At 43.8% G+C, this 26,612-nt stretch overlaps 3 protein-coding genes across 3 annotated transcripts; 1 reads left to right on the forward strand and 2 right to left on the reverse strand.

Annotated features, from left to right (window-relative positions):
• Nucleotides 1–144: 144 nt before the first annotated feature.
• LOC117580320 (UDP-glucuronosyltransferase) lies at nucleotides 145–11,768 on the reverse strand. Its single transcript, XM_034266816.1, has 5 exons — nucleotides 11,755–11,768; nucleotides 2,400–2,978; nucleotides 2,150–2,344; nucleotides 1,875–2,091; nucleotides 145–1,813 (listed from the first exon to the last, which is right to left on the reverse strand). The coding sequence occupies exons 2-5, from the start codon at nucleotides 2,855–2,857 to the stop codon at nucleotides 749–751; spliced, it is 1,935 nt and encodes a 644-aa protein (XP_034122707.1). The 5' UTR covers nucleotides 2,858–2,978; nucleotides 11,755–11,768; the 3' UTR covers nucleotides 145–748.
• Nucleotides 3,383–6,282, forward strand: LOC117580323 (sideroflexin-2). Its single transcript, XM_034266819.1, has 4 exons — nucleotides 3,383–3,841; nucleotides 3,901–4,172; nucleotides 4,316–4,854; nucleotides 4,916–6,282. The coding sequence occupies exons 1-4, from the start codon at nucleotides 3,826–3,828 to the stop codon at nucleotides 5,073–5,075; spliced, it is 987 nt and encodes a 328-aa protein (XP_034122710.1). The 5' UTR covers nucleotides 3,383–3,825; the 3' UTR covers nucleotides 5,076–6,282.
• Nucleotides 8,291–26,381, reverse strand: LOC117580322 (dual specificity protein phosphatase Mpk3). The gene is made up of 5 exons (XM_034266818.1): nucleotides 25,103–26,381; nucleotides 9,960–10,077; nucleotides 9,673–9,892; nucleotides 9,480–9,612; nucleotides 8,291–9,416 (listed from the first exon to the last, which is right to left on the reverse strand). Exons 1-5 carry the CDS (start codon nucleotides 25,494–25,496, stop codon nucleotides 8,908–8,910), a joined length of 1,374 nt encoding a protein of 457 aa, XP_034122709.1. The 5' UTR covers nucleotides 25,497–26,381; the 3' UTR covers nucleotides 8,291–8,907.
• Between the last annotated feature and the right edge of the window lie 231 nt (nucleotides 26,382–26,612).

Here is a 26,612-nt window from a genome sequence, read left to right on the forward strand (position 1 = left end):
AAATATTGAATGATCTGAATAATGTTTATAAAGAAAATGTGAGACAATAATTCCCATAATACCCATCCCTGAAAGAAAAAGGTTTCGCTTGAACTGCGACTATCTCATATTTTATTCAACAATTTATTTTGCGCTTCTTAATTGTAAGTATGCCAAAACAACTAACCAAAAACAATATGCCTATAATTAGTAAATGTACTAAAAGTATTCTAAAAATTCTGCTGCAAGCATAAATTTGCCATCAAAAAAGGACCCATTTAAGCTCAGAGACTAATTCTGTTATAAGACATTTACACATATTTTTGCATACAATATTTAGAAGTATACAACTTGAGCTGCTTTTTTGCAGTTTAACTGCAAATTGTGAATACATTTTTTCAGATTTTGTTTTGTCATCCAATGTTTTTACATAAATTATGTAATGTATATATTGCTCAGTCTTCAAATCGAAGTTTTAATGGGGGGGGAGGGAAAAGGTATTGTGACAAAAGGTGTACAGAATAATATCATAAGCATAAAATCTGGTTTGTTTAAAAAATCCAAATAAAATATACACAAATATGTTTTCTAGGGTTCTAACACGCACACAAAAAGTATTTTAAAAACTATTTACAACTTAGACGTTAAAAAATAAGTCAAACTCCACACGAATATTAACAATGACAACAACACATAAACAACTAACCCTAAACGGTTGACTAATATGAATTGTTTAAAATATCTGAAGTTTGTGTTGCTAGTTGTTCTGCTATGAAAACCTTCGTTCTGTGTTGTCCTCTTGTGATGCTTTGTTTGAGTATATCCGTCGCTGGTGTCGCTGCTGCTGGTGTTGCTGTTGATTAACATACAGCTGCAATGGCGACGGCACATGCCCCAGCAGCTGCGCCACCGGTGGCGGTGGTGTCATGTCCAACGGTGTGGTCGATGCTGTTGTTTCGGAGCTGAAGCTCGACGTACTGGAGCGTGCCGATAGGGATTGTGCCGAGCGCGTGCGTCTCAATGGCTCGGTGGATGTGGCTGTTGAGAAAGTCCCTGGCTCTCCATAGCTATGAACCCTGCCCACAACTTTGAGTGTGGAACGATGGACCGGCTGCTGGCACGTCTCGCTGTAGTAGGACTTGCGTAGAATGCATGAAATAACCAGAAATGGCACCGTCAGAATGCCAACAAAGCCAATGGTAATAATGACGAGCACATCCAGGCCCTCCAATCGCCAGTAGTTAAGAGTATTTGCATGGGACTTGAGGAAATCCGCGCCACCCGAGTCCAGAATGAGTTCAATTTGTCCCACGGCCAGAACGGAGGGAGAACTACCTCCCATCAGACGTTTCTTAAGCTGAGTCAAGCTCTCCGCATAGCTGGTGTTCAGCGTTAGTTGCCGAATGCCATGCAGCAGGGAATCATAGGCTATGGTATCGTAGTTGACCGTCAGTGAGACTCCATGCAGCTGCAGACGCTTGGCCATCACCTCCTGCTCGGCCAGTATGGGTATGGCCAGAATGGGTGTATCTCCCATTATGGATTCCCAAACGCTCAACTGGCCGCAGCTGCTGATGAACAGCTTCACCAGAGGGTGCGACAATATGGCCTGCTGTGGCCACCAGTTGGCAATCATCACATTCTCCGGCAGCTCCAGATTCGATACAAAATCCTCATTCTCCCACTTGAGCACGAAATGAAACTCCTTGAGGTGACCAAAAACATCCATGACAATGGCCAACTTTTCGTTGGGCAGCTTTGCTGTCTGCACATCAGCGCCCAGACTCATGTAGATGACACCACCCGCCGCACCCTCCATAAAGGAAAGCAAATGCTGAAAGTAAAACCAGCGAGGGTTAAGCTAAGACAATTTATGACACAATTTCCTGGCTTACGTTTGGCAATAGGAGTTGCTCCTTGTGCTGCGTCAAGTGCAGGCCACCAACCTCTACCATATTTGGCAGATAGGCACGCGGATAGCTTAAGCCGGGATGAGAGTTGATCAGCGCCAAACTGAGATTCTTTGTTAGATCCCGGTACTGCGGCAGCTCCTGCACGAGCAGCTCAAAGTGCTTCGAGTAGACCGTCTGCTGGGAGATCAAATGAAAGAAGCTGCGGAGAGGAGCTAGGGATTAGTGCGGGTCCATTATGGGCATAGAATAACTCTTACTTGTAGGTCAGACGCTCAAAGGTGCTCATAAGGCTATTGACGATGCGCTGTTGGGTGTTCATGCGCTCGGTGAAGGGCAGAAAGTTGCTCGGATCCAGCGATGATGACTGCGGGTTGCCGAACATGTTGTTTAGCCAGGAATTGGCACCGGTGGGACTGATTGCAACGGTGGGTATGCCATAGTAGTAGGCCAGGCTGCAATGAGAGAGCATTAATCAAGAGTCTTGTGAGGCCTGCGGCTTCTACTCACCCCAAGAGGGCATCGCTTAGAAACAAATCAACAATCAAAAGATCAAACATCTCGCCGCTGTTCATCAGCTTTCGCACCTGTTGATCCGACAGCAGCAAATCCACATTTGTGGTGCCCGCATAGATCAAGCGCGTAAAGCGCTCCATCACACTCTGTGCGCGCATCTGTTCCGGCTCAAAGCTCATGCCCATGCCCACCCAGTTGTCTTTGAGCCCCTCAATGCGTATTTCCCTGATGTTGGGCAGCTCAACATCTCCATCCATGCCGCCCGCCTCCACGGCATGCGGACTGATGAGCGTAACCGAATGATTACGTGGACTGGCCACCAGCTCCTGCAGCAGTCGTCGTCCAAAGAGATAGTGCGACTTCCACACGCTGGGCAGCACGGCCAGGATATTGGCACAGGAGATGGCACCGCAGAGCAGCGACAGCGGCAGCAACAGCTGCAACAGACGCATTTTCGTTTGTGGTGTTGTGGCTTCAGGGCAATGTCCGCATTCGCCTCTGCATTCGCATCCGCGTACGTGTGCGTGTCCTTCACTTGGTAGCCAGCAGTTGCTACTTTTCCGGTTTCGCACACTCACACTCAGCTGGCTCAGCCTCCTCCCTTCTCGCTCACTCTCTCACACACTCCCGCGGAGCTGTGGGGCGTCTTTTATTATCTGTTGCTGCTGTCGTTTGTCCACAGCATCATTGCAGCATGTTGCACAATGCCAGCTAATGCTCTATTTAAACATAAATTAGCAACAAAACAACTGGACTGGTCCAAAACACGCAACGAAAGTGAAAAGAACGGGACGCAACAACAACAACAATGGCCAAAAAATTGTTTTTGCGGCGCCACACAGAATGTCGATAAGCACTCGTTAGCTGTGTGTGTGAATGGCAAAACTATCGATATTTCTTCTTCTTCGCGTTGTAAACAATTTGAATATTTTGTTTTGTTGTTGGAATTGCTCTTGAGAAGCAATTGAATTAATAGAATCCGTGCTTGATTCTTGATGGGTTTAAATTGTTAGCAATAATCCGCATCAGACGATTGCATTGTCGCTGTGAACAAGCACACACTCGCACTCGCAGACACACCACGAGCACGAAAAATTTGCAATTGGATCAATGCCAAAAAAAATCAAACAACATTGAACCGCATTAGACAGCAGAAAAAGTGAAAAGAACAGCTGGCAAAGAGCACGCACCTGGTGTAGAAACAGGCGGAAACCCTCCCATTCAGTTGATAGCAACAGCCCCAACCCTGAGTACACACAGGCCCACGGCACAATCAAAGCGCAATTGAAAACAGCAACAAAACCAAAGCACACAGAAGAGGGGGAAAAAAACCGGCATATAAAACGAGCTTACGTAAGCCACTCGCAAAGAGACTCGAACTCGTTAATTACGCCCCCAACACGTTAATTGCCGCCCCAAAATGGCTCAGGAATTAAGTAAGTTCAGCAATAAATGGAAGACAATCTTTTAACGTGTACAAAAAACCACTCCAAAGCCCTTATCGATGTGGACAAACCGCTGTACGATCTGACGACCTTCGCTGGACGCTTCAAGTACTATGCCTGGATGACAGATCCCCGTACAGTGATCCAGCCCAGTGAGCGCCTGCTGGAGGCCAAGGAAATGATTGAAAAGTATCGACACGGAGGCCAGTCCCTGGTGCCAGGCAAAGCGGAGGATGTGCATTACAACATGAAGTTGTATAGCTCGGCCTTCCATCCCGATTCCGGGGAGCTGCAGAACTTTTGCGGTCGCATGAGTTTTCAGGCAAGTCTCGTGACGCTATGAATGAATTGCCAAGAAAAAAGAAAGAAAGAAAAGCAAAGGAGGAGGAAGCGAATGTGTAATAGTTGAGCAATTTTCTAGCACGCTGTCGATTATGTAGCATCTCGTGTCTCTCTTTTGTTTAGGTGCCCGGCGGCATGCTAATCACTGGCGGAATGTTGGCCTTCTATCGCACTGTGCCGGCTGTGGTGCTCTGGCAGTTTATCAATCAGTCCTTCAATGCGGTCGTCAACTATACAAATCGCAATGCCAATTCGCCCACCAGTGTTACGCAGCTGGGCGTGGCCTATGTGTCGGCCACAACATCGGCCTTGATTGCTGCCATCGGATGCAAGAACTACTGGTCGAGGAAGGCCACTCCATTGTTCCAGAGATTTGTGCCATTCGCTGCTGTGGCAGCGGCCAATTGTGTCAACATTCCGCTGATGCGACAGAACGAGATACTCAACGGTGTGGAGGTGAAGAACACTGACGGTGAGATTGTGGGCCAGAGTCGTCTGGCTGCCATCAAGGGTATTAGCGAGGTGGTCATATCGCGGATTGCCATGGCAGCACCGGGCATGCTCGTACTGCCACTGATCATGGAACGTTTGGAGAAACTGCCCGCATACAGGCGCATCAAGTGGATAAATGCTCCATTCCAGACCCTGATGGTTGGATGCTTGTATGTGGTTCTCTACAGCCTTATTTGTGGCACATTTTATCCCTCATATCTTTCCTTTTAGCCTCTGCTTCATGGTGCCCTCAGCCTGTGCTTTCTTCCCGCAGCAATGCTCGTTGGACACCTCTACCATGCGCACCTTTGAGCCGGAACTCTATGAGGATATGAAGAAGAGAACCGACGGAAATGTGCCCAAGCGTGTCTACTTCAACAAGGGTCTGTAAGAACACAAGACATGATCATTGGTGTTCAAAAAAGGAAAGACAATAATTTAGTCAATTGTCATCGTCGTTGTTGTTTTCTGTGTAGCATTTATTTTTTCAGATCGCGCAATATTTATAGATTGCCAAGTGTTTGTTCCTTGTGTCTCGTCTCAATAGCTGGAAAACTAGATAGTATTTAAGCTGAAAAGTATCTCAACCTAATGGAAAATGTATCTATCACTCAATTTGTACTTAAAGGGTATTACTTTTTGTGTGTGCGTGTATTTCTTGTAGGAACTGTATTTGGAAAACTGTGTTGCTGACTAGCTTTTAGATTTGTTAAATTTTAAGCTTCATCAATTGGATATTAACCACTGCTCTGATCAAATTAATTCGAATAATATAAATTTGTGAATTTATTTCTTTAGAAAACTTGAATCTTGTAGCTAAGAAAACTTTCAAATTAGGAATATTTTATTAACCTTTAATTGGCATACAACTTCTTTGGTATCTCTGGTTTTTTTAGTACCCTACACAGTACAGTGTTAACTCCATTTAACAGCCACAAATTCAATTTATGTTTTAATGTTTTAGAACTAATTTACTCACGTGTTCTGTTCCATTAAGCAAAAAAGTGTTGAATTAAATGTTTACTAATGCAAATAAAAACTCAACTACTAATCAAACACGAGTGACATTTGTACGGGTTTTAAAAACGGGTTTATTAATTATGTATCCTGTAAATATGTATATTTTTATATATTTCGATAATATATAACTTTGCGCGATTTCATTTATATTTTGAATCTATCGGTTTTAGTTTTTATTTTCGGGTTTGTTTTTTTTATCGTGTTGTAAAGTTTACAAAAATGTGCAAAACACAACTAATGTTTGTATGTATCTATAGAATATTTAGAAATATCTATCCTTTTTTGGGGGGAGGACTCTTCTCTCTCTCTCTTGATCTCTTTCTCTTATTGTTCGGCTGTGTATCGTTTAGGTTTTCCGGCATTTCTTATAGTATTTCTTGGACATTCTCAAGGTACAATTTTTCGTTTTGTTTGTCGTTAATTATTATATCTAGTTTTGTTTTTCTTTTGTTGGCACTCTCTTGCTTAAAAATTCTTATTATTTTCGGTGCTAAATATTGATGGAAAAACTTCAACACTCAGAGATGTTCAATATGTGTAAAATTCTTTTATCTTAACAACAACAACAAAAACACCAATCAAATCCGAACAAACACGCCCCCTTGGGTGTAGGGGGGGGGGGGAGGGGAGGGGCCACACAATTTAGCTGCCTGGCAGCACAAATGTTTCGTTTCCAATGTTGTAAAAAGTTGTAATATTTTTGTTTTATTTTTCGAATTTGTCACATGAATCAGCAAACATTAAATATTTAATTTTCCTTTTTATTATTAATTATTTATGGATTATTAATGTGGCAAAACACACACAAATACTTCCCATAGTGTGCTCTTTGGGGCTGGGGCTCTAAAAACAAACGTTTTTCAATGCCATTTAAAACTTTAATAATTTGTTTTTACTTTTATTTGCTAAACTGACTGAGGCATTCAACGTCAAATTGGCATTTAAATCTTGTTTTTAATGCTAATATATTTATTATATTTTCCGTTTTTCACGAGGGGTTTTTGTTTGTGTGCAGCTGGGAAAGCTCATTCAAAATCGTAGGGGTTTCCGCTGCAAAAAAAAATGTGGATGGTAGAGTTCGAATTTCTCTAGCTCAGCCAAGCATCCATAGATGTATCATCCACCCTTCAACAGGAACTTCGATCCGTATTTAGCTGCCTCAACAAAACCTGCAACATTTCCACATTACTTTCCTGTACTTAGATCAGTGGGAGGTTCCCCTGATGTTCAGACTGTTTTTGCGATATAAACATTTCCAAATGGAAATTGGAATGTGTTCTTGGGTTTGGGATTGAGAACTCGACGTGTGCTGGCATTTCTGCATCTCTTATAAACTGTATTCAAATTCATTCCTATGTATACTTTTAACATTTCGTAACAACCCATTCACCGCCATTGGACCTATTTCCTGAGCTTTCAATTTAGAATATTCCAATCTCTGCTGCACTTACCCTTACCATCTGCAACCTGTCCAAAACCATTATCAAATCAGTCAAGCCTTCAGCTAGAACCTCTATCCAACCATTTCTTTGTGTTTGGCCATGTTTTTTCTTTTTGTTTTAATTCTGTTTTTGTCATCTCTGATTTTTCTCTATTTTATATATATTTTATTTATATTGCGCACAGCCTTTTTTTTCGAAAAATGTCTGGATTCCTCTTTTTTATATAGTTTTCCATTTATTTTTGTTATTTATTATTTTTTTAAACGTCACCTGATAAAATTTTGTACCAACATTGCCTGTCTAGGGGAAAACAGCCCGACCTACCCACTCTATCTGTATATATAAATAACCTTTATTTATATTTATGTATAACAAACCTTCATTATCTTTTCTATTCGCTGTTTTCCAACTATAACATTTCATATTTTTTCGTTTAGAATATTCTTTGTCTTAGAATCTATTATATGAAGGATTTACCTTGTCCTTTCTGCATCCTTTGCAGCCCTTTGCAGACCCTTGGCAATTTATTGGGGGGGTGGGGGATTTATCTGTTCTTTAAGGGTTTTCTTTTTGTGTAGTGCAACTTTTTTGTTTGTATTTTATTTGTTGTTTTTCATTGTTTTAGTTGGTTTTTGTTTTGCTTCAATTTTAAAAATTCTCTTCGATATTCGGGATTTTAGTTTATACTTTAAACTTACATATGACTTGGCATTCAATAGTGTTACAATAGTGATAGATCTATGTATCTGGTATGTATTATCTATATATTAGGGGGCGTGGCTTATGGGGGCTTCCATTGTATATAACAGTTTTAAATTTATATAAACGATGTTCGAGTTTCTTTGTTTTGTTTTTTTAGTACATTTAAAAATTACAAATAAAATAACAACAACGAAAAACACCATTCAATATTTGACTTGTGTGTGTTTTCCATTTGCCGTTTTTGTTTTTGTTTTCTTTTTTTTTTTACTTTTAACGTACATAACGGTATGCATATATATATTCTCTTGACTTGGCTTAGCAGTTAAATACAAACATGTACAATGGGGGGTGTATATACTCTAAATATACATATATATATAAATATATTTTATATATTTTCGTTACTTTTCTTGTTGTTGTGTGGGTTGTGTGTGTGTGTGTGTGTGTGGATAACATTGGATTTTGTTTGTTTCGTTTTGCGCAATAATTTCCGCTTTTAGACCTTAGAAATGTACCAAGCATTGGATTTATTATTTATTTATTACTGTAATATTAATATTAATTCTTAACATATTATGGGTATTCCTGCACTTGTGGTTGCACAAACCAAATGTCAAAGACAGTTGAAATATTCTTCGTTTATTTTTCGTATTCCCCCAAGATGCGTTCGGCACTTGCAGGAGTACCCCTAATTTATACGCTGCTCATATGTATGTGTGTGTGTGTTTTGTGTGTATGTACGAGTGTAGGAAGTGCTTTGTCTCTGGCCATTTAGAAGGCATTCCCATCGGGCGCTTCCTCTGCATCCTCTAGCTGCTCCTCATCGGCCATTTCCAGCTGTAGTTCCTCCCGCTGCACCACCTCCACCACAGACACCGCCTCGGCGGTGGTAGTGGTCGATGTGGATGAGCTGGTGGTGCTGGCTGGTGACATGTTGTCGGGATTGCTGGCCGACAGGTAAATGCAACACGGCGGTGGCGATGTGGCAACGGCTCCTCCGACCAATAGAATCTCCTGACTTGGCGGCAGCACAAAACTCTTCCCACCCAGCAGCTGGTCTCATTTGAGACCCGTGTCCGAGGATGGTGTCCAGCGATCAAACTCAATGCCCGAGTCGGGCGACACTCCGGTGGCCTTGGCCAAATGGGCCGCCATAAATCCGCCCGTCTGCATGCACTTGCAGTCTGGGGCAATGCAGTTGCACGAAAATTTGGAGCCGCGACCGCCGCAACGTGAGGCAACCACACTGGGATTGTTGGCCATTAGGACCGAATTCGAGACAGAGCTGCTGATGGGTGGCTCCATGCCGCCCATCATGGTGCAGCCGCCCTCGTCCATGGCCTGGCCATCGCCGGGACTCAGCCGCAGCTGACTCTCGAAGGACTCCAGCTGCTGCATGAAGTGGAAGTTGGGCGACACATCCGGCTTCCTGTCGCGCACCATCATGAAGGCGTCGTTGAGGCTGAGGCCACGCGTGTGCATCAAGTAGGCGAGCGTCACGGTCACCGAACGCGAAACACCAGCCAGGCAGTGGACCAGCACCGCTGAGTTCGCAGAGCGCGCTTCCTCTGTGTCAAGAAAGAGAGAGATTATAATGGGTTGCATGGAATGCTAATGATCGATTGGCTAACCTATAAAATGTATGGCATCTGGGAAGTGCATGGCCAAATCCTGTGAGTAGTGATCGGTAATCGGTATTTGCAGATACTTGATGCCCGATTTCTCGAATTCATTTGGCAAATCCGGTGTCACATTCAACACATACTGAAAGTACAAAGCATATAAAGAATCTTCCAATAATCCCTGTGCTATGGGGAGACTCACCTTAATGTTGTACTTTTGCAATGCCTTCGAGTCGCCGCTGTGTGCGGCATTGCCGAGGAAGAGTAATCCTTTTATTATCTCCACGGGCGCCTCATTATAGCTATGATGATGATGATGATGATGATGATGATGATGATGGTGGCTGGTGCTCTCACAGTCCGAGGATTCGGCCGAACTGCTGCAGGCAGAATCGGAATGCGGTGTGGAAATGCGTAGGGATCTAAGGGGCGAGGATCTAGCGGATTAAAATGCATTCTGGATAAACCTAATCTTCTAGTTGAACTCACCTGAGACCCATTAACTGATCGGTCTGGACATTGCGACTAGATTCCATCTCTTTGTTGTGCGACTGGCTATCATCCTCGCACCATTCCGGAAATGCTAAGCGAAAACTGGAAAAGCCATCTGTAAGAGAGAGAGAGAGAGAGCAGAGTTTGAGAAATGGTTGAGGAAACTTTAGAATGTGCTTGGGGCATTCCTCTGTTGGTTCGTCTCGTTTTTTGTCATATGGAATGCCTGTTCCTCCTACTCCTATCCCTCCTACTTCTTGCGACGTTCGTTATGCTTGGCCAAGTGTAGCGCGTTTTTGGTCTTTGGTAAGGCAACACCACCTACATGTTGCAGCTATTAACCCGCCCGCCGCTTGGCTGCCTCCCGCTCAAGTATGCGTGAAATTCTTGCAAGCGAATCCATTCATAAAAAAAAGAGACAAACCACAAGAAAGGGGGCAAGTAGGGAGGAGTTGGTTTCGTATCTTCGTGTCTCTTTTCTCTGTCTCTGCAATTGGAAACGGAAGTGCGACGACTATGGCCATATCAAACGGAAATGTTGCTGCTGCTGCCTGCCTGCCTGACTGCCTCTCTTCTATTTGGTCTGGGAATCGTCATCCGAGCATAATAGAAACCGGAAGTTTACAATTTTCTACTTGCTGCATATTAAATGCGAACTCACAACAAACATCACCGCAATTTGTGGAGGAAGGCAGGCTGACTGGCTGCCTGTCAGTCATTCAGGCACAAGGCAAATGGAAATTTCAACAAATTTTCATCAGTTATCAAGCCGTGCAACGGGTGGTATACGCACTTGCCACTGCAGCTGCAACGGCAAGACTTTTTAAAAATAGCTCAAGATATGGCACGGCATGCAAGGCATAAAAGGAACTTGATAGGCGGTGGGTGAGAGCAAGGGCCGCTGGCCGGGGGCTTGGGCGTGGGCGTGGTATGGCCATGGCCATGGGTATATCAAACCACTCGGCCTCTGGCAGGCACAAACTGCATTTGATAGCAATTTCCTGCTCAAACAACTCTGCTGCAGGTTCCCCCTCCGGCCTGAAAGGTTCCTTCATCATGTTGCGGATGGATGGGATAACCGAGTGGAGAGGCGGCTGAAGCAGGATGGAATGTTGCACGGACTTTGGATTGGCCTTGGCACTGAAAACCTTTTGATAAATGCCTTGAAAAAGTTAATTATCCTTGATTGACACTTGTCCTCACACTTTCCTCTGCTATCTGCGTTCCCTTGACTTTGATAAAAGTAATTACAATCGAAAATGTGGTAAAACATACAATTTTTCCTTCAACGGAAGGGTTTTCTCTGGATCTGTTAAACTGTAAAGCATCCCTTTGAAGTCTGAGACGTTTTTAGTGCGGAAATCGTATTTTTATGCATTAAAGATCTCGTAAGAAAATTTCAAAATACTCTAACAAAAGACATCTCTATGGCTAAATCGAACCCGTAACGCCCCTGTCTTTTACTTTTTGTACATCTCTGCTCTACCGCTCTATAGGAAACTTTCCCCACTGTAAAACCCAAACAATCATCATACTATCATATAGATACCCATATGGCAATCATTTCGTATATGTACCCGCACCCGAACCCGTACCCTCTCTTTACTCCATTCCACGTTTATGCCCTCATATGGCATACAAACAGAGATACTATATATCAGTCGTGTATACGTTTGTATGTGTCTTTGTGTATTTATCTCTATATCTTTATAGTTTTTGTTGTTGTTGCATTTTTGTCACACTTTGTGAGTGGCTTTTGTGTGTTCGGGGATTGTTTCATTGATGAGTTCACATCACACACACACACACACAACGAGCAGAATGAGCGAAACAAAACCACAGAAAAAACACAGTGCAAAACGACCTTCAAAACGTTTGAAAATAAATAACAACTAAAAAAAACTTGTAAACTTGAAAAAAGCTCAACAAAGCGTAAACCGAAAAGGGGTTTTGGAATGGAGATCTGTACATATTTCATATTTGATTTGAAAACCGGATTTTGTCATCTCCCAGGCACACAGAGGCATACACGCACACCTGAGCGGAGCAATGCGTACAATACACCCACCCACAAAAAGTCTCAGCTCATCCCTCCCAGCCTCCCCCACAATGTCAGCAATTTGTTGTAGCTATTGTTGATAATTATTATGAATAATAAATAAGAAAGTTGGAGCTCGTTGGGAAGAGGTCGAAGTTGTGGATACTCTTGAGAGAAACTTATATTTAATGACATTTTTTGTGGTTTATTTGTTGCTATAACAAAGATTTTTCACTTTCAGGACGGACCCAACGAAAAACACAAAAGTTTAAGCTCAAGATTTGCAAGGTAAATACCAGACAAATATTATATTCTAACATATGTAAACGATCACCAAATATCCGAAAGAATAGGGTAAGAAAAAATTAACAGAAAATCTGTAGATCTTTTTGCTCCAATTTGTATGCCCTCTCCCGAGTTACATTAAAATCCAGGAGATCGATATACAAATTATTCGTTATATCTTCGTTGTTCCTTTTCTTTTTAACATTTATTATTACCCACCTCGGAAAGGGTATAAGTAAAGTGAAAAATAAATAAAGATACTCTTTTCACCGCAGTTTCGTCGTTGAACGATTTGTGCCGCGTCTCATTCATTGTTTTGTCTGCTGCTGCCACGGGCATTCATTTATTTGTTTGTTTATAATTATATAGTATAGATAGTCTTTTTGTTGTATCACTTTTCACTCGTGGACTCTTATCACCAACTCCCGCCCGCACTCTTTTCGTTTCGTTTCGTTTCGTTTATCAACAACAAAAAGAGCAAAGGAAAAACGTGAGTTAAATAACTTTTGGCTCACTTCTCGTTGGGCTACACAGATACACAAGCAAACACACAGACACACCCGCGCACACACCAACAGAAAGCTCTATTCATTCACAGGTACCACAGTTCAGGCCCCCACACTACCCCCACACCCAGTATACCCCTTTTTGCTGGCCAAAACCAACGGATATGACGTAGGCGTTGGTTTTTTTTTTTGCTCTCAACCTTTTCTCTATTTTGCCGCATAAAAACAGTTAGCCAAGTGGTTCAGGGATGCGTTGAGGGTGTGGAGGGATAAGGAGAACCCTTATATGGTTTGTCCCATTCTGTGGGCGTTTTTTGTTTTGTTTTGTTTTGTGGCTTAGATGACGCAGATTCCTTAAGTGGAATACACATGACACGCCCACACACACACTCAAAGCTATCAAACAGATGTAGGGAGTCCAAAACCTCCAAAAACAGAACTCACCCACCCGTAACCCCACGACACACAACGCCATGTACACGTACTCGTACGTCCGTTTTGGCACCCATTGATGGATTCCGTGGAAAAAACACAACAAAAGCAGCAACAGAAACAGAAACCGAAACCGGAAGCCCCCAAACAGAAAGAAAAACGCAACACAACACATGCATGAAGCTAAACACATGACACAAAGCAATCAACCATTGAACACATTTCCATTTCTAAATTTATAGATTTGTTTAAACAGATTCAGAAAAAGTTCTCCATGGAGCGAATCAAGAGTCATGGCCCATGGGCTGTTGCAATGCTAAAATCGATTAAGCCTGAAAGCCAGCGATTTATTCATTTATTTTTGATATTACATGATATTGTTCTTAAAATGAGCGTAAAGGAAACTTTAAGAAACTTTTGATTTGTCTGATTTGTTTTCATTATTTTCTGTTTGATTTCTAGTGTTTTTATTCTACAAGTCTTTTCGGATATTTTTCGGCTTTCTTGCAATATTTAGCTCCTCAAAAGTTTGGTTTATCCATTCATTGTCATAATTTTCCATAAGTATGTAAACATTTCATAGGCTTTTCTCGTCTCGATCCCCGTGTTTTTATGATATTTTCCAGCTACATGTGCTTTACACATTTGATCACATTTTCCGAATCTTGGCCCAAAGTCCCATAATGCCTTTTTAATCACTCGCCAACCAGCAGCCCCAAAAATGCCCATCCACATTCGCCACGTACCATTTTTCCCCTTTCTCTCCGTGTGTGTGTGGACTTTTCAGCTTAGTTTTTCTTTTTTTGTTGAAGTTTTGAAATTTTGTTTGTCATAGGGATTTCGAAAATTATACAAAAAAGGGAGGGAAAGTGTTTGTGGGGCCCTCACAAAGTTGTGGAAATCAATATTACGCATACGCAATGTGTGGCAGGGCAGGGGGCAGAAAATGTGTTCACTGTTGATGTCTGTGCTGGCAAATGCATTCAGCCGTGCGTTACACAATGCCAGATACAGATACTATAAATACGTATACAAATATATATCTATATGTATTTGTATACATGGGAGGGAGCAAATGGGGTGTCCGGAATGGGGCGTTCTGCTGCTGCTGCTGCTGCTGCCTCATGAATGAATGAAAAACCAGACCATACCGGCAAGCGGCAACGACGACAACGTCCGCCTGCAGTTCAATGCTATTTGTCAATGAGTCAGTCAGTAGTCGTCGGAGTCGTTGCCCGTCCGTCCGTCCGTACACAGACACAATTCCCGGGTCTCGAACTGGAACTGAAACTAAAACTGGAACGGGGGGGAGGGGTAAAAAAAGAGTCATAAATATACGTACAACACACAGAGAAATATTCTGGGGTCCCATATCCATTAGCCATATGCATACCAAACCCCACCCACCGCCGCCATCAACCGACAGCAACATGGCCCCAATTTTGTTTACATTTGTCTTCGCCATCCCGCTCCAAAAACGAACTCGCAGCAGTGCGTGTATTTTTTATGCCTCTGCTTTTGCTTATTTTTGGAGCACACATTTTCCAGAATTTTCCCCAACCCTCCTCAGGCATAAACAAAAGTGCATGAAAAGCCTTTGGTGGTGTGGGGGAGTGAGGATAAATTATTAATGTGCGTCGCCACTTCCGTCTGCAGTCGCAGGAAAAGTTTTCCTTTGCATTGCATTTTCCTTCAAGTAATTTCTTAATCAACTTCTCGGTCGTTCGTTTCGGAATAAAACCCACACAAAGTTGACATTTTAACTACTCTCGTGCCCAGGTGGGGGCGGGGGCAACGGAAGTTGATTGATTACAACATGATTGATTGATGTGAAGAGGAGGACGGGGCGTTGTGTAGACTCGCTGGTTAAATGTCAGACATCCAAGTTTACTTTAGAGCTGCACTTGAAATGCCCTTGGGCCATAGACAGAACCCAGGGGCGGTAGGGTTCATGGCGTTTGCATATAAGAACTGACATTTGTGCAAATATCACACATTCAAAGCAGCAGGCGGACGAAGAGGTGGAGCCTATGAAGAGTTATGGAAATGATGAAAGTTCAAAGATGATCAATCAAAAAGTTTCGACTGTGAACTTGATGGATAGACACGTAATAGGGTGCGAGAAACTCAGCAGCCAAAAGATTACAATATTGAGAATCCTCTTTATTCAAGATATTTAACACCATTAGTTGGCCATGTGTGCCACTGTACCTTTGGCCACCTGACGTAATGCCCAAGTCTCAGCTTCTGGCACTACTGAGAAGAGGAGGCTGCTGCCTCTGATGCTGATGCCTACCTCTGGAAATCCCCCGCCCACGGCAATAAAGCCAAAAATGAACGCAGCTTAAAATGTATTCGAAAGAGAAAGAGAGAGGGAAAGAGGGACAGAGAGCACTTGCAGCAACAACAGAAATAACATAAAATTCTAAATAAATGTGTGCCTCGCCCACAGGCAAAAATATTCGAGTGAAGTGGAAATAAAAACAAGATTGAATGGAAAGGTAGCTTCGAGATCGAAGCTTTGGATACACTTTAAACTTGGATACATATTTAACCGTACTCCATGATACTAGTTCTCCTCCGAAAGAGTATTCGAAAAGAGTAATGGCAGCGCAGAAAATCGGTTTAGCAATGACACGAACCACAGCACATGTAGCTGCTGCACCTGATGTCCCCGCCCCGCCTTCGGCAAAATCCCCCGCCCACACACACAACAGCAGCTTATATGGATGGTGGAAAAAGTGAAAGAGTTTTTCCTTTTACATAAGCCGCCACACCGCCTCTGCGCTTGCCAGGCCAAGCCAAGCCAAAAATGTGTTTTTATGAATGGGAAACCCAGGGAGCCATAATGAAGAAAGAAATACCCAAAAGAGATGGCAAAAATAAGGCAAGCAGTGTGGGGGGAGAAAGACGAACCTAGTGGCCACATTGCACGCAACTATTAGTACGAAAATAACAACAGCAACAACCTCCAGCAGCAACAACAAAAACATGAAATTTGCATGACAAATGAGCGAATGCGATACCGACCCCCACAAGTAGTTAAAGACCCCATTTTCATTCCATTTTCATTCCATTTTCATTCATGCATTCAATTTAATTTGCCTTCTTTTTTTCGACTCAATTTGCTGCAATTCAAGAGGATGGCGGGGAAAGGGAGAGTACGCTAGGTGATGGTGAGCGCGGGAGAGGAAGAGAGAGAGAGAGAAAGAGAGGAAAGTTAAATAGCCAGTGAACGGACGTGCACATAATTGACTTTTTTAAATACCCTTTTATAGAGAGTAGAGCAGAAAGAGTATCATTTGGAATACAATAAACAAATTATTAATAAAACTTTAAATACAACTTTAAATAAATAAAAAATCTCTCTAGTAAAAATCTAAACATTAAAAGCGCTTTATAGTGTATTGACATCTTCGATATCCTTCCTTTCTTTACTCTCTTTTTGTTGTAGTGCATTTCTTGTAGCCATTCATGTAGTCATTGTTGTTGGCACTTCCGCATTGCAAAAGCAACAGGAGAGTGGGATGAAGGCAGGTTAGTCAGCGCATCAGTTCTTCAGCTAATCAGTTGAACACTCACACACTCAATATGCAGTATGCAGTAATGCTCTGTGGAGCTGTTGCTGTGGTCTGAATGGATAGTTAAATAAGCTTGTTAGGAGGCCACCACCGCCGTCGATGCCGTTCTACATCGTCGTACATGCTAATGGCCGTCAATGAGCTACTCATATCATGTGGGAAGCGGCATTCTGCGGCAAGGTGGGGCAGGCAAATGATTGCTGTTGGAAGATTGCTGAATGAATAACAGCGTAGGGTAGCAGGCAGCACCCACGAAGAGAGAAAAACTCCACTCTACACTCAAATTATGCCACAAAACTTCCCCTGAAAACATTTCTTCACCCTTCGAAATTGTTTTGGCAAGCTTTTGTTGATATTTTATGAGCTTTTCAGCAATTAAACTTTGCTCAAAACTGTTTGTGTAGACCAAATTTGTGGGGTGTTCAGAGGGTTTGAGGAGATGCTTCAATTGCTTCCCCCCAGAGGCACGGGCAAGGGGGTACTCGGTACATGTGTACCTAGTTATTCCCCATTCCCTCCGTCGTTTAGTCAACTCAATTGAACTCGAAAAAACGTGTAACCCCCTAAGATGAGGGGAGACCGTCTCTAATGGGCCCACTAACGGTACTGCCAAGGAGGGAGGTCTGTGTGGCGGAGGCTGGGCTTACCTTTGGCAGCAATTCTTGGGTTTTGGCCAAAATGTCAAATTGCGTAAGCCAATCAATCAAAATGTAAATAAGCAAGAACCTAATTTCGGTCTAGGCACCCCCCAAAAGACGGCCCCTGCCTACCGCAATCCCCACCATCTGACTCCATGGCACTCGCTTCGCTGCTGCCTTTCCCGTCGCAAAAGTCAGCCCTTGGGGAGAGCTCTGTGCTATAAATAGCAAGGAAGCCGCAGCTTTGGCAGCATTACCCCAGGACGGGCGTCCCAGTCCCAGTCCCGATTCTAGATCCCTTTTTGTATTGCGCTGCTGCTACTCTGGATGCCATGCCGCATTATTAATTAATTATATTTTGTTGCAAACGAAATTCGGCAACGCCGCACAGATGGGAAGAGAGAGTAAATATTTCAAATGGAATATACAGTGTGCCCAGAGCCCCAGAGATGCACACGAAACGAAACGAAATCAAATCCCGGATAATTAAAGTGTCTATATGTATGTGTCTGTGAGTGTAGGGGAGTGTGCGTGGGCGAGCTTTGTAATTTTTGGATGTGTCCTGTGTTTGTCTGTCTGTTTTGCGGCTTTTTGGGGCGAAGCTTTGCAAATGGGGTCAAGTTTAATGTGCAGCTTCCTGTTGCTCTTGCTGCCGCTGCTGTTCGCAAGTGCAGATGGATTGCCCCCTGGGGCATGCAACAAGTGCAAGCGACAGCCGATTAAGTGAAAGAGCTCACAGAGAGGGAGATACACACACACACACATACAAATGAAAGCTCTATCGAGTTGGAGTTGTGTTGGTGTTGTGGGGATACATTTGTGGTAACTGTGGGAGATTACTCTTCCCAGGAGATGTTCTGCTCATCGAAATATTGTAGAACCATCCACTGTACATTTTTATTGATTTTCTGCTGGAACATCCACAGCAGGGGGACGTGGATCCTGGGACAGAGCCTCTTTTGCATAATAATACGTAAAACGCACTTTGGTCCAACTCTCAGGTCTCAGTCCTCAGTCCCAGTCAGATTCCCATTCCCAGTGACAGTCCAAACCAAGTGGAGGAGACACTGTCCCTCTACCCATCATAGGCGACCCCCGCTGGCCAGTCCGATGACAAAGGAAGGGAGCAACAGGAACATTTATACGGTAGCAGTCGACTACTACTCCGCGAAATGCGACGACGCCATTGAGCAACGTGCCTTGAATTTCATTTGGACTTGCTATGCGAAATTGCAGAGGGGAAAGAGAGAAGAGGAAGTGGAGAGGATGGAGCGGATGGAGCAGATGGAATTTACTTGAAGCAGAGAGGTTCAAACATTTCATAAATATTGCACATGAGGAAATGAAAATCTCAAATTCATGCCGGGGAATGAGATTCGAAAAATGACCAATAATTTACAATATTTCAATTCCAGTCCAAAGAGAAATTTAAGTCTGAAAATATTTTAATCTAAAACTAAGCAAAAATCCTAAGGTGCATGCTGCTCCATGCTGCTCGCTCTCTTTTATGTTTTTTGTTGGAATTGCATTATATATGCGCACTGCCTGCGGAAGGAGAGGGGCAGTGGAGACAGTATTGTGTTGCTCTCTAACAAGAGACACCCCAGGCAGGCTGATGATTCTGATGCCCCTCGTTGACACAGGGCACCCCCCGCTGGCGATTAAAGAGGCGAATACGAAGAAAGCCCAGAGGCAGTAGTCGTCGAAGAAGTAGAGGAAGAAGAGTATGCCGAAGGAGCCAACTATCAAGACGGGGGGGAGGCGGAAAAAGCAATGCCATTTGAGTGTACGAGGGAGGGGTAAAGATGCAGCGCAGTTAACTTGTCAGAGGGGTCAAGGAGTGAGAGAAAAGGATATGGCACGCACACAGACACACACTCCGCTTGCAATATTGATATGCGAAGGCAAAGGAAGGCAGAGAATCAGCCTAGAGTGAGTATAAATAACTGTTTAAATTCGCAACGACATGGCAATGCTCTCCAAGCTGTTTTTTTTTGCTATTTCAGTGAAACGTTTAAAGGTAATGGCAATACATGCTCGTATAAAAAGTTTATTTGCACTAAAATTGCTTTCATTTTATAACTCAGCTCAACTGTTTGACTTTTCACATTTTAAAATTAAATGAATTCACATGAAATGAAAGCTACCCACAATATACTCTTGCTGCCCATATACCAACCCCAAGCCAGCCCTCTGCTGGGTCTGTCCTGCCCTGCTCCATTGCATAAGCACAGACACGAACCACACATAAAGTCGACAAAACCACAATCCTCCATTCCATCCATTCTTTCATTCTGCTGCTGCTGCGTTGCGCTCATCTTTGCTCCTCCTGCTCCCTGCTCCCTGCTCCCTTCCCATCTTCTATGGTTAAACTTCTGTTCCGTGGCTCGTTCTCCGTTTTGGAATCTGTTGCTAATTTGCACTTTGATGAAATGCGTTCATGTTGTTGTTGCTTCTCCTTATTCTCCTCTTCTTCTGTTTTTTTTTGTTGCTTATGCCTGTTTGCTCTCTTGCTCTTCCTGTTGCTCGTGTTCGTGTTGTTATTGCTATTACTGTAGATTTATGCATGCAAGCGCACAGCAGCAGCTTCCTCCCCTTCCCTACACCCTTCTCCACTTCCACAATGGACTACAACTTTTAGCTCCATTTCATTTCGATTCCCCCCTCCTCCACTCCACCCTCTCTCAACATTCGTTCGTCATGTTGCTCTTCCTTTTTGCGACGCGACAAAGGCAGACAAAACGATTGGCATTGTTGTTTTTGTTGTTGCTGCCGCTGCGCTGCTGTTTGCTAATTCCAAGAATACAACAATTTACGCGTCCGTCCGACATGGCAAAAAGGCAGGCGGCATGCGGCAGTCGGCAGAAGAAGCGAAGCGAATGAAGGGTACACGTCCCGCCACTGTTTCTCTTTCCCTGTCTGCCATTTTCAATGCACCGTTGATTTCTTCAGACAATATGCACACTGCACAAGTCTCCAAGATCGGATACTGAAGTCATCCAGGCGATCAATCTGCCAGGGTATCAAATGTGCGACCCCCGCGGACAGCACATAGTCCTCCACTGTTGGTGTTTATGTGTTAAATGCGCGCCCTGGAAACTTCCGCTCTTTGGACGCTGAGGTATGCAGGCGAGAAACGGCAAACGATGGGGAATGGGAAAGGGAGACGCAGGCACAGCACAGCGGAGTGGCCGCCCGCACACATAATCTGACCGGAAGTCACTTTGTTGTTATTGCTGCTGCAAATATTTGCACAGCCTCTGCATCGGCAACCTGCACCAGCACCGGCACCGCTCCATTCGCAGATTCGGAATCGATGCCAAATGAGCTTAGATGTGGGTCTCTCCGTTAGTTAGTCGCCGTCGGTCGGTGGTCGTTGCGGCGGCCACTCAACGCCTGCTTAATTAAAGCCCACACAAACTTTGACCCAAATCAACTGACTGCTGCAGCAGCAGCAGCAGCAACATCAGCAACAGCAAAATTTTGGACGTAGGCCGCTGTGATCAGACCACCCCATCCCCTCTGCTACGTAGCTCTTCTAACTGTTGTCCAACGCCCTCTTGTTTGTTGTTCTTCCTTCCTCTGTGGCTACCCCTACCCTCTCGCTATCTCGTTCACTCTGATTACTTTATAAGATGCTGACGCCAATACCAACGAGGGAGAGAGATGTCCAACTGTCTCTCACCGTGGGCCTACGACAAAGCCAACAAAAACAAATTTGGCCACAGTGGGACAGGTGGGAGCTGGATTGGCACAAAATCTACGTTTCGATGTTTCCACTTATTGTACCGCTTCTGCCCACTGTGCAACGAATATCTGAGTTGAACAAATTTGGAGCCCAACGACTTTTGGCACGTAGGTGGCGGTGGCTGCTTGGTGCGGCAATATCTCGGGCCAACTGTTTCTCTCTCAGAGTATTTCTTGGTGTTGTTTTTCTGTGTTGCCTGTCGGTGAAGGCAGACCAGTTGGCAGAGTAGTCTCTGCCCCTCAATGAGGCAGCAAAGCAGCGGCAGCCATCAGCATCTCAGCATTGTGGTCTGGCGGAGGGAGGAGGGGAGCCCACTGGCTTTTGTGATGAATTATCATGAAATCGTAATGAGAGATTCGGTCGATTCGGTCGGTTGTGGCCTTGGTTGTGTGCTGTTTGGGAGATGGGAGATGTGCCACGTGTTTGCGACTCGACGATTTTCCCTCTCGCAGTGGAAGAAACCATTGTGAAAATTGCTTAGGCCCAAAAACAAATACAAAAAACAAAAACTTGTTCACCAAATTCGTTAAAAACAGCAAATGAGGCAAACAACTCTCCCATGTGGACACACAAATATGTAGAGGAGAGAAAAGCCTGCTGGGGGAAAAGCCATGAAATGCCGCACTGCCATTGCAATGCAATGCGTGGAAATGCAGTGGCCAGAGCTCCGCTCGAGTCGAGTTGAAGTTGTTTTTTATGGCGCAGGCGCAGCAACAGCAGCTCCAGCTCGAGTTCAATTTCTATAAAAGGGTCGCCGCAAGAAGACGGTCGGTCGGTCGGTCCAGCGATCAACGTGGAGCTTTGTATCCGCCTCTGTCCATAAAAAACAAGAAAGAGAGAAGACAGCGAGAAAGAGAGGGAGAGAGAAAAACGCAGACAGACAGACACACTCTCGTAAGTGCATCGTTCATTGACTCCCTTCTTCTCCACTCTCCACAAAAGAAACAAAAAAGAGAGCGAGTGAGTGCCTGATCAGTGGAATGGAATGGTCTTGGTTTGAAACTCTGCTAAATCTAATTGAATTAAATTCTGTCAACGGAAATGCTTAGTTTATGGCATACATAATGCTCCACCATACGTATCATATATGTACATATTTATCTGTGTAGTACATAGCTGACTTTCCTATATGCATGGCTGGGTTGCCCTAGTTGGCCCCATCTTAATTGTTTTAATTCCGAGAAATGCATACAAAGTGCCATTTAATTAAAGTTAATTCAACATCAGCTGGAAGCTGGACCAACCAACGCGCGCGACATGCATTATGCATTTTAAACCCCTTCCCGCTCGCTCGCAACGACTTGATAATGTTTTCATCGTCCTGGTCCTGGACATGGTCCTGGAACCGGAATCTGGTCGTAACAGCATCCCAGGGACTGACCACAAAGAGACCCATAATTGCCTGGACTTGATTGAATTTCAAGGTAAATTAGCGGCATACAGTTCCCTGCCACTGGGTGGGGTGGGGCAGAAAAGTTGATGAGCACAACAAGGATTGGGACCACAGTGTTCCGCAAACTTTTCTCCCAACCCCCGCTCCGCTAAGCCGATTACAGTTTGGTTTTTGAAGGGGGAAATTTTACTTGAACATAAAATGGAAAATGGGAGAGAGAGAGAGAGTGAAGCATTAGAGGATAAAACAGATGGTTAAAGGAGATTGAAGGACCGTAGAGCCTTTACCACAGTTTAAACTTTAAAATGATTTATTTTCATTCATTTTGACCCATTTGCAGAGTTGCTAAGAGTATTATTCATTCGCCACTCCTCCAAGCTTCCGCTGTTCCGCTCTACTCTGAACTTCCTGGCACAATTCTAAACGCATTCCAGAACATATCCAATACTTAAAGATAGATGTCCCCCACTTGGAAATTGTGTCACAATGCTTCCTCCATCTATGCCACGGCCCAGCTGTTTTTGAGCATTTTGAGCTCTGCACTCCAGCCCCCTCTTCCGAAACCATGAACCCAACGATAAGATAAACCCAGCAAACAGAAACCATACACTGGTACATACATACATACATATGTACATATTTATATATTCTTCGTTTCAGTTGGCAAATTGTGAAATTGCTTTTATTGCATTTGTGGAAAATAAATATCATAAAAGTTGGAATAGACACAGATCCCCCCATTCCATTCAACAGGCCGAAGCGCAGAAAATTCATTTACTATTTCGACAATCATTAAGAACACTTCAACGAAAAGAATCCTTTAAAAGGTGACACTGGATTTTCACGCTCTGACACTCTCATTTCTTTTGTTCGCTTTCCTTTTTGGGCAAATGTCAAGAGGATCGGTTTGGGTTTTTGTTTCGGCTCATCGGTTGTGTGTGTGTTTTCCATGGTATTGCCCAGTCGTAAAACAATATTTTTCCGGGAGACAATTCGCCTAATTACCTGTGTGCGTGTGTGCCACAGGTAGATTTCTACTCTTTACGGATGGACGGACAGTCCTGTACCATTTTTCTGTGTTCTTGACGTCATAGATGTGTTCGTCTGGTAGTGTGTGGATTTGTGTTATGCTAATTTGTTGGCCTTTCCAGTTCTGTTTTCATCAAATGAAATCGACAAACAATGGCAGAGGGGGGATGGGATGGATGCTCTATTGTCAATTTGCGATATTAGCAGAGATGTCGACGCTCTGAATGGAACAGAAAAGAGCAGGCGGAGTAGATGAAGCAGACGAACGTGCGTACGCCGGATCTAAGCAGCTTTTGTATATGGGGGCTACAGCCCCGGGGGGTACAAACACACACATATAGAGTCCCCCCAATTGTGGCTGCTTGTGGGAGAACGGAAATTGAAGTGATATAAATAAAAATGAAGCCACACCACACCATTCAGTCAGTCAGTCAGTCGAGTCAGATAATTATATACATAACATATATAGGGTATCTACAGACATATGTATCTGATTCTGTCTATGTGTGGCTTTGAATCACGAGAGTCGAGTCTCTCCAGACCCAGTGACATTTTTCTGAATGAATGAATGACAGAGCCAGAGATCCATGAGAACAATTCACAGACACACAGACAGAGACCGAAACCTAGTCAACAATAGTGGGAAAAGCTCTTTGTTTTGCTTTGCTTTGTGTCATTATTTACGACTTCCCTAATCTGTCCCTCAATTTAAATTTTATTTAATTGATTTTAAGAAGCTGAAGGAGCAGCAGCAGCAATATATTATAATTATAAATACATTTCTGCATAATTCGGCATTGGATAAGGGAGCTGCTGGAATGAAATTATTGCAAGTTTCAATGTGGTTTGCGGATTTCCGATAAGGAAAACACAGGGAAAACTTCTTGCAAAAATTAATATCATCATTTTGATATATGGATGGACATTTCCTATATGCGGCTATAAATATTCATACATTTGTGCTCTTATATAATGGGGTTCCATCAATCAAAGCTAGTCGGCGGCGGCGGTGTCACACCGAAAACAAGTTCAAGAAGGTGAAATCTATTTAAATCCCCAGACGCCGACGGGGCAATATGTGTATAATAAAAAGTCATGATCTGTGGTGTGCATATTTTTATATGGGATTCTAATCTGTGGCTTATCAACCGCATTCCCCTGCCCCCTTAGCGAGAGGCGTGCAATGCGAATTACATCTTTCAGCATTTATAGAATTTCTCTCTCTGTCCCTCCACCCGACCGGCGGATCGGAACGGACGTTCTTTTCCGCAAAAAAACACAAAAAATAGAGAGAGAGGAGGGAAATACGCGGCATACTCGTATACTAATAAATAGATCCACGAAAATCTTTATTTATGGGAAAGACAGTCCAGGGTGGTGGTGGGAGGAGGCGGAGGGAAATATAAATAAATAATGCTTCTAGGAATGGAATGTCTGTGGATGATTAATGCGAGCAGGGAGCAGGGCGGGGGGTTGGATTGGGGACTCACCTTGCAGTGCGACCACGCGACATCCGTCCTGCTTAAGGCGGCGGTGCAAGATATTGATGATCGAATCGTTGGCCCCCATTCCGGTTGCGGCCACATCCTGCTGCCCGGCCACGCCCTCGCCGTTGTACAGGATGAAGAGGCTGAGCTTGTAGCCAGTCTGAATGCGATCCTTAAGGTCCGGCGACTTGATGGTGGCGGCCAGATCTATCTTGCCGGTGGCAAGGCGCCGCAACACGATGCTCGGGATGCACAGGTTGACGGCGCCACGGATATGCGATTCACTGTACTCGTGGGAGCCGCGGCAGTCCAGCAGGATCAGCTCCTTGGCATCCAGGGAGCGCAGCTGGGCCTGCAGCCACTCTTTGCTACAGCTCTCGTGCTCCGTTTCTGGCATTGTAGAAAGCTCTCTTGCACACTCACACACACCAAGATAAATAACGATGGAGGTGTCGTAGTTGTAGGTGGGGGGGAAGTAGAAAAATCCGTTCGAGTGTTATTTTCTAGAGTTCGCTTCTCTCCTTCTCTCTCTCTCTCTCTCTCTTTAGCTCTGGCCAAGTTTCGGTTACAACAAAGTTTACATCATCTGCTTTGGCTTCTTCGTGGAGCTGCTGCCGCACATTTTTTTCTTTCTTTCTTGCTGGTTCTTTCTTCTTCTTTTGCTTTGCTTTTGTTGCTGTTCCCCTTTCTGGTTTCACAAACACACGCACACTCGCGCAAACACACACGAAACGAAATATGGGAAACAACCGAAAGAGACTTTAGTTAGTTTTATTTCAGTTAAGAACTTAAGGAAATTGCAGTATTCGACGTTTCACGTTCACTGTGTTTTCTGTGTGTTTTGTATTTTTATTTTGTATTCTGTTTTCAGCTTCTTCTTCCGCTCCTACTCTGCACACACTGATTTCTTTTATTTTGTTGTAGGCTTCACATTCATCGCACACGCACACAGGTCCGCGCCAAATCACAACCGTGTGTATGTATGTATCGCTGCAGTGAGCGCCGTTGAGTGTTATGTGTGTGTATGTGTACTCACTCGCGTTGGAGACCGTTCCCCGTTCCGATACACCAATTCTAAACGTGTGCGTGGTGGAGCCCCAAACAACGGTTGAGCTACTGTATCAAAGGTATGTTGAAAATATTTTATATTTTTTGTTTTATATCAATGAATATTTTTGTGGGCCACTTCAACGGACTTTTCCGAATTCAGAATTTTTGCGACACCAATTTTCTTTCCGTTGTCTGTTGTTTCCTTTTCCGCGACACGTTCATTCATGTTCAGTTTTGGGGTTTTTGGGGGGCGGCAAGGCCGTTTCAAATGTTGCTGGCTTTTCAAAAAATGTTTCGCAACAAGCGTGTTGTGCACTGCATAAATAAGGTATGGCCAACGGGCAAAATGGATCTGAAACAGCAGCGCTTGCCTAGATAAAATCCACCACAGTTCGTAACGTACCTTGATTTTTGAACAGAAATCACGGCATATTGTTGATCGAACACGGTAAGGTGAGGTGTT

This window comes from Drosophila guanche, unplaced genomic scaffold (genome assembly GCF_900245975.1).
Source record: "Drosophila guanche unplaced genomic scaffold, DGUA_6, whole genome shotgun sequence".
Lineage (NCBI taxonomy): Eukaryota > Metazoa > Arthropoda > Insecta > Diptera > Drosophilidae > Drosophila > Drosophila guanche.

Coding starts and splice junctions, on each gene's coding strand:
- LOC117580323 (XM_034266819.1), top strand. Junction 4,173..4,315: donor GCGGTCGCATGAGTTTTCAG/GCAAGTCTCGTG, acceptor TCTTTTGTTTAG/GTGCCCGGCGGCATGCTAAT. Junction 4,855..4,915: donor ACCCTGATGGTTGGATGCTT/GTATGTGGTTCT, acceptor CTTTCCTTTTAG/CCTCTGCTTCATGGTGCCCT.
- LOC117580322 (XM_034266818.1), bottom strand. CDS start 25,496: ATGCCAGAAACGGAGCACGAGAGCTGTAGCAAAGAGTGGCTGCAGGCC. Junction 9,613..9,672: donor TGCAAAAGTACAACATTAAG/GTGAGTCTCCCC, acceptor TTGTACTTTCAG/TATGTGTTGAATGTGACACC. Junction 9,417..9,479: donor AGATGCCATACATTTTATAG/GTTAGCCAATCG, acceptor TTCTTGACACAG/AGGAAGCGCGCTCTGCGAAC.
- LOC117580320 (XM_034266816.1), bottom strand. CDS start 2,857: ATGCGTCTGTTGCAGCTGTTGCTGCCGCTGTCGCTGCTCTGCGGTGCC. Junction 2,345..2,399: donor CTAAGCGATGCCCTCTTGGG/GTGAGTAGAAGC, acceptor CTCTCATTGCAG/CCTGGCCTACTACTATGGCA. Junction 2,092..2,149: donor TTTGAGCGTCTGACCTACAA/GTAAGAGTTATT, acceptor TCCTCTCCGCAG/CTTCTTTCATTTGATCTCCC.